At 43.4% G+C, this 7500-nt stretch overlaps 1 protein-coding gene across 1 annotated transcript in view; it reads left to right on the forward strand.

Annotated features, from left to right (window-relative positions):
* The window catches only part of LOC107563401 (receptor-type tyrosine-protein phosphatase S-like), a 77146-nt gene that overhangs the window by 19654 nt on the left and 49992 nt on the right, over window positions 1-7500 (forward strand). Inside the window, exons 3-4 of the mRNA XM_016248269.1 lie at window positions 182-293; window positions 3187-3332. Coding sequence (XP_016103755.1) covers window positions 209-293; window positions 3187-3332 — 231 coding nt within the window. The 5' untranslated portion in view covers window positions 182-208. The remainder of the gene's footprint in view (window positions 1-181; window positions 294-3186; window positions 3333-7500) is intronic.

Here is a 7500-nt window from a genome sequence, read left to right on the forward strand (position 1 = left end):
TGTGTTGAGTGAGGTGTGTGTGTGTGTGTGTGTGTGAGCGAGTGAGTGTGTTGAGTGAGGTGTGTGTGTGTGTGTGTGTGTGTGTGAGCGAGTGAGTGTGTTGAGTGAGTGTGTTGTGAGTGTGTTGTGTTTCTGCGCTGCTGTTGAGTGTGTCTCTCTCTCTCTCTCTCTCTCTCTGCAGTGTGTCTGGAGTCAGTCGTCGAGGGTCATGGCTGTCTGGGGCAGGGGTCCTCTCCGCTCCTCGCTGCTGCTGCTCGTCTTCATCTTCCTGCAGATCTCCTGTGAAGCCTTGTGTAGGTCTCCATGCGCTCTAACACGCTGTTGTTGGTATGGTAACAATACAGGTCCTTTGTGATGGGATGTCGTCATGGAAACTAAGCAGAGGCTGATGCTATTTTACTGCAATGAATTATTAAAACAGAAAGATTCGTGTCTGCTGGACGCTGGAATGAAAGTGAATTCTCTCTCTCTCTCACAAAAGCACGCTGAAGAATAAAGAAAGAGCAGCTCTAACTCGATCAGTGTGACTGAGGAGGCCATTTTATATGATGTCACCAAAGATTCATTAAAATGTTTTACATGGAACCACGAGTTCAGCAAAGATGTGAGCATTTTTTATTAGTCGGAAATGCAGTTATATTGATTGCATTAATTCAGACTTAACTGTAGGGGTGTAACGGTTCGTGCCTCGGGTTTGGGCAGAGGTGGGGGACTCAAGTCACAAATTTAAGGGCTTGTGACTTGCTTGACTAAATAAAGAAAATGACTTGGACTTGACTTGACTTTATAACAAATCAACACACTGAATACTGAACGATTCAGTGGCCCATTCTTGCTTGTTCATGAACAAATCAACTGTTCTGAATGAATCAGTTCCATGAACACTTCTGTGATAAAGCAGTGATTTGCCGCCACTCACTGGCAGCATTAATGTCATAGAGTAGGCCTATCATTTCATTTCATATTTCTATATTCCATTTTTTAAATAAATATTTTGAGTTCCAACAGAACAAACAGAAAACAAAAACAAAACAAAACAAAAAGCTTAGGCAGACCTTAAATGCACAGCTGTCAATGTAGTTCTTATTAAGATAAAATCAAAGAAATCGATAAGTTACAGAGGAAGATACATAAACATTAACAGCAATAGGCTTCTTGTTTTGAGCCATGACAATAGTTTTCAAGAACAATGTAGACATTCATGCAAAGTGAAAGAAACAGTCCAAATAGGGTGTCTATATCCGATGAAAATTTTGGGTCCATTTTATTTCTGATATAGGGGGTGATTTGTAGTCAGCATAATAATTTAAATTGAATAGCATGTTTTGTTACACACTGAAATTCTTTAGCGTGCTCCCAGACTGAATCCCAGTCTTTGCTGGAGATATTTAGGGCAAAATCATTTTCAAACATCTGTTAAATATTATCTGTGTCTCCTAGGATGGTCAAACTAAATATAACACAAATAAGAGATACATATTTTTATCTTGTATTTTTATCAATATTTTCTCAATTACAGACTTATCGGTATACAAAGTAGTAATTTGCCTCTATTCAAAATGTTATATTTAAAACATTATTATTTAAAATGTATAATTAAGAGTTAATTTCTGAGGAAAAATGAATAAGGTTGTGTAGCAAAAATATATTATTTCCTGTTTGATCCTTAGCAGGACTAGACTTGACTTGCTTGATTTGTTTGTACTGTGACTTGAGACTTGAACGTGTGTGTCTTGCCCCCACCTCTGGTTTTGGGGTCACGGTTCGATACAAGTTCCGTGTGTGTGTTCGTGTGTGTGTGTTCGTGTGTGTGTGTGTGTGTGTGTTCATGTGTGTGTGTGTGTGTGTGCATGCGTGTGAGTGTGTGTGTGTGTGTGCATGTGTGTGTGTGCGTGTGTGCGTGCATGTGTGTTCGTGTGTTCGTGAGTGTGTGTGTGTGCATGCGTGTGAGTGTGTGTGTGTGTGTGCATGTGTGTGTGTGCGTGTGTGCGTGCATGTGTGTTCGTGTGTTCGTGAGTGTGTGTGTGTGCATGCGTGTGAGTGTGTGTGTGTGTGTGCATGTGTGTGTGTGCGTGTGTGCGTGCATGTGTGTTCGTGTGTTCGTGAGTGTGTGTGTGTGCATGCGTGTGAGTGTGTGTGTGTGTGTGCATGTGTGTGTGTGCGTGTGTGCGTGCATGTGTGTTCGTGTGTTCGTGAGTGTGTGTGTGTGCATGCGTGTGAGTGTGTGTGTGTGTTTGTTTGTGTGTGTGTGCGTGCATGCGTGTTCGTGTGTTCGTGAGTGTGTGTGTGTGTGTGTGTTCGTGTGTGTGTGTGTGGGTGTGTGTGTGCGTGCGTGTGTGTGTGTGTGTGTGTGTGTGTGTGTATGCGTGTAGAATCTGATCCTCTCGTGTTCACAGTCGAGTGTTTAGTGGCCTGTTGAAATCAGGCAGAGAATCAGACTGGTGTTTTTGGTGACAGATGATCCTGCATTCACTGCCTCTATAAGCTCTTACTGATATCATGACGTCTAACGATTGAATGTTTCTATATTTCATCATCAATACACCAATATGGATTTTTCAGTAGCAGCATAAGAGCGGCTGACCGATATAATGCCATCATACCTGCTGTGGACTAATAGTTTAATTATGACATTGGTGATGAACACATAACACGCAGATTTTACACAAGGTTTACTAGAAATTCATGCAAAACTTTTTTAAAAATTGTAACTGTAAGGCCTACAGGAAACATTTAAGGCATCAACTTGAGTTAAGTTTCCGTAATTGTTCCTGCTGTTTTTCCTGTTTATCACTGTGAAGCTGCTTTGACACAATCTGGACTTGGTCAGCTCTCCCAGAATGCATTGCTCTTTGCATCCAATCCATTAAGTCCTGAAATGTAAGGATACAATGTGTTCAGTCTGATTTAAATGGGCTTTCTGAAGTCAAGTCATGTTTGCTTGTATAGCACAATCCACCTCGTTTCAGAGCAGTTTGACAGAAATGTTCACGTTTAAATGTCATCCGTTCATGTGGAGCTGCTGTCTGAGCGAGTCGTGCGTGTAGACGGGTGTGTTTCTGAGTCTCACAGCGGCTGTAAGTTGAACACGAGGCCAGTGCGAGCGAGCAGCAGCTCTGTGGAGGCTGTAAATGATGATTAATTGATGATCGTGACGTCAGTGAGGTGCTTGTGTTTGTGTTGCAGTGGCGCCGAGGTTCACTAAGATTCCCATGGATCAGATCGGCGTGTCCGGCGGAGTCGTGTCGTTCGTGTGTCAGGCCGCAGGCGACCCCAAGCCTCAGGTGTTCTGGAACAAAAAGGGCAAGAAAGTGAATTCACAGAGGATCGAGGTGAGAAGCACAGCAGCAGAGCAGCAGATCACTCTGACTATTAGTCAAAATAGTGTTTTTGAGAGAAAAAACAAACATTACATTCAGAAATAATGTTAAATATCAGAAAATGAAACATTTACAAACATTATAAACACTATAATATCCTCTCACTCCACAACAATCCTTTAAATGCAACTGTACTCAGAACAGAATGAAAAATATAAGTATAAAACAAATATAAATCTCTGATGCTTGTCTCATTCAGCACCAGTGCAAATGTGTGCGATCTGACCATGTTTTGTGTGCTCGGCGTTAAAGGGGTCGTGAACTGCCTTTTTTTTTACTATTTTGAGGTCCACTTATAATGTTATCAAGATTTACATCAAATAACACAATATTTTAGACGTGATAGTCTATTTTCTGTCCTGTTTTGACCCCTCATCAGAGCGCTCTGTTTGAACAGGTGTGGAGGATTGTAGACTGAAGGAAACGCCCACTGCTGTGATTGGCTGACAGTTGTGTGTGATTGACAGCTACATCCTTCATAGACGGACGCTGCTGTCATTTAGGTTAAAAATGCATAAATACTTTGTATATATCAAACGATCTGTAATAACAGACAAAGCAATAGTGAGCACGTAATAAAAACAGTTCCTCACACTTGTGTGGTGCGACATTACTGTCAGATCCAATATAGTCGCACAGCATCAGCTTTAGTTTCAGTCTGTCTGAAAATCCTGCGTCGAATCGTGCCTTGTTTGTAAACGAATCTGCGATGAAATCAAGTGAACAAACGATCAAGTTCTTACTGACGCGGTCTGGATCTTTATTAAAAATAAAGTTCATCCACTCTTTCCTAATGTTGGGATCAGAAGGAAGGCGATGCAAAGACTGAGTTTTCCACAGCTTGGCACTGAACAGTGTCTTGTTGTCTTCAGAGCATCTTTATCGTTTGGTTTCTGCGTAGACCTGCGTTCGCCTCTCGTTATTTACACTACATGCACGAATCAGTGGGTGGGGTTAAACCGGCAGTGCTGTAGAATCTGTGGGCGGGGCTAAACATGCAGTGTTGTAGAATCGGTGGCTGGGGTTAAACATGCAGTGCTGTTGAATCGGTGGGTGGGGTTAAACATGCAGTGTTGTAGAATTTGTGTGTGGGGCTAAACATGCAGTGTTGTAGAATCGGTGGGATGCATTATTAATGTAGTATTGACAGATTTAATCTGACTGGATCAACAGCATTTTGGTGGTTTATTATTGTTTTTGTTTTTTTGTTGTTGACTGTTGATTATGATATGTAAACATTTGTTTGCTTGTCTTGTGTCTCATAATAGAAAATGTGAACATGTCTGATAGCATCATGCTAAACTTGGATATCATGGCTCTGTCAAGCCAAAGGTTGATCACATGGGTCCGCTGGGCCTCAAACAGGAATCTGACAGGAAAGATACACAAAGGTGTACAGGAAACATTCAAGAACAGTGTGTTTTCAAGGAAAGATTTCTAATTCTTCCCATATGTTCACATTTTGAACAATACTTGGAAACATTTATGTAATAGGACTGGATTTAGCATCAATTTCCATTATATTAAAGGAATAGCGCACCCAAAATGAAAATTTGCTGAAAATTGATTCACCCTCAGGACATCAAAGATGTAGATTAGTTTGTTTCTTCACCAGAACAGATTTGGAGAAATTTACCATTGCATCACTTTCTTAACAAATGGATCCTCTGAAGTGAATGGGTGCCGTCAGAATGAGTCCTGTATAATAGGTGGGCGGGGTTAAACAGGCAGTGCTGTAGAATCGGTGGGTGGGGCTAAACAGGCAGTGTTGTAGAATCTGTGGGCGGGGCTAAACATGCAGTGTTGTAGAATCGGTGGCTGGGGTTAAACATGCAGTGTTGTAGAATCGGTGGGTGGGGTTAAACATGCAGTGATGTAGAATCGGTGGGCAGGGCTAAACTGACAGTTGAATCGGTGGGCGGGGCTAAACAGGCAGTGCTGTGTAATCGGTGGGTGGGGCTAAACAGGCGGTGATGTATAATCGGTGGGGGGGGCTAAACAGGCGGTGATGTAGAATCGGTGGGGGGGGCCAAACAGGGGGCTAAACAGGCAGTGATGTAGAATCGGTGGGCAGGGCTAAACTGACAGTTGAATTGGTGGGCGGGGCTAAACAGGCAGTGCTGTATAATAGGTGGGCGGGGCTAAACAGGCAGTGCTGTAGAATCGGGGGGTGGGGTTAAACATGCAGTGTTGTAGAATCGGTGGGCAGGGCTAAACTGACAGTTGAATTGGTGGGCGGGGCTAAACAGGCGGGGGTGTATAATTGGTGGGCGGGGCTAAACAGGCGGGGGTGTATAATTGGTGGGCGGGGCTAAACAGGCGGGGGTGTATAATTGGTGGGCGGGGCTAAACAGGCGGGGGTGTATAATTGGTGGGCGGGGCTAAACAGGCGGGGGTGTATAATTGGTGGGCGGGGCTAAACAGGCGGGGGTGTATAATTGGTGGGCGGGGCTAAACAGGCGGGGGTGTATAATTGGTGGGCGGGGCTAAACAGGCGGGGGTGTATAATTGGTGGGCGGGGCTAAACAGGCGGGGGTGTATAATTGGTGGGCGGGGCTAAACAGGCGGGGGTGTATAATTGGTGGGCGGGGCTAAACAGGCGGGGGTGTATAATTGGTGGGCGGGGCTAAACAGGCAGTGCTGTGTAATCGGTGGGTGGGGCTAAACAGGCGGTGATGTATAATCGGTGGGTGGGGCTAAACAGGCGGTGATGTATAATTGGTGGGCGGGGCTAAACACAAAGGAGTTCTTACTGATGGAATTAAAAATAAACTTCATCCACTCTTTCTTAATGTTGGGATCAGAAGGAAGGCGATGCAAAGACTGTTTTTCCACAGCTTGGCTCTGAACAGCGTCTTGTTGTCTTCGGAGCATCTTTATCGTTTGGTTTCAGCGTAGACCTGCATTAGTCTCTCTCGTTATTTACACCAGTACAGGCGTGAATCGGTGGGCGGGGCTAAACAGGCAGTGATGTAGAATCGGTGGGCGGGGCTAAACAGGCAGTGATGTATAATCGGTGGGCGGGGCTAAACAGGTGATGATGTATAATCGGTGGGCGGGGCTAAACAGGTGGTGATGTATAATCGGTGGGCGGGGCTAAACAGGCGGTGATGTAGAAGCAGGTGTTGATCATCTTCTGCAGAGATTCTTGGTTTCTTCTTGGTTTAGCCAAACTATTACATCATAAAGCAGCTCATTCCACACGCTGCCCTTTTAGCAGACTGGCTTCAATATAAGCTGTTTTTAGACTAACGAGAAAGTTTTGAACTTACAGGATGTTTTTATAGTACAAAGACCTCTTATATGTCAAAATATGAAGGGAATTTTGATTTCTCAGTTCATGACCCCTTTAATTGAATTATGTAAGTCGCTTTTGGAATAGAAGTCAAAGCATGTTTCTGATGAAAAAAAAAAAAGTTTAATACGGTGAAGTAGCCAACGGTCCCCATGAAAAAAAAACTGTTTAATAAACATACTAAACAATATTTAAATTAATATCTAAAAATGCAGGGGGTAAAAAGCAACAAAAAAAATGCATAAATAAAATGCAGGAAAAAATGTGAGGGGCAGGTTTAGGGTTAGGAAGAAGAAAATATCATTATCTAGAAAAACAATAGAAGTCAGTGGTGTGTGTGTGTGTGTGCACCTGCGTCCTCACAGCTGGTGAGGGAGAGTCTTTATTCTGCACTTTTGTGACCAAACAGGAGGGGATTTGAACTCATCTGTTCTCATGAATATGCAAATGAGATGCTAATGAGCAGAGCAGAAGCCTTTATTCCTGTACAGTCACTTAAGCAGCAGAAGAAAGGCCGTGTTTCTGCGGGAATGCAGCTCCTGCAGCGTGTGGCCTCTGTTAGCGGCGGAAAAGAATCCTGCTTTGCCTGAAGTCCGTGTCAATCACACGTGATGTCACTTCCTGTGTGTGTGTGCTCACTGTAGGCCATGTGTGTTTCATTCCTCACTGGATTCATGTGTTGAGATGATCTGTTAGACTGTAAATACTGCAGAATTACCGTTATGAGCTGTTAAAGGTCTCCATATTTGATCAGTTCAATTATTCAGTCGTTGTGATGGAAATAAATTTGTTTAAATGTGTTGGTCGTAAATGAGCTAGTAGTTC

The sequence above is a fragment of the Sinocyclocheilus grahami genome, unplaced genomic scaffold (assembly GCF_001515645.1).
Source record: "Sinocyclocheilus grahami isolate Dianchi unplaced genomic scaffold, SAMN03320097.WGS_v1.1 scaffold872.1, whole genome shotgun sequence".
NCBI classification, from domain to species: Eukaryota; Metazoa; Chordata; class Actinopteri; order Cypriniformes; family Cyprinidae; genus Sinocyclocheilus; species Sinocyclocheilus grahami.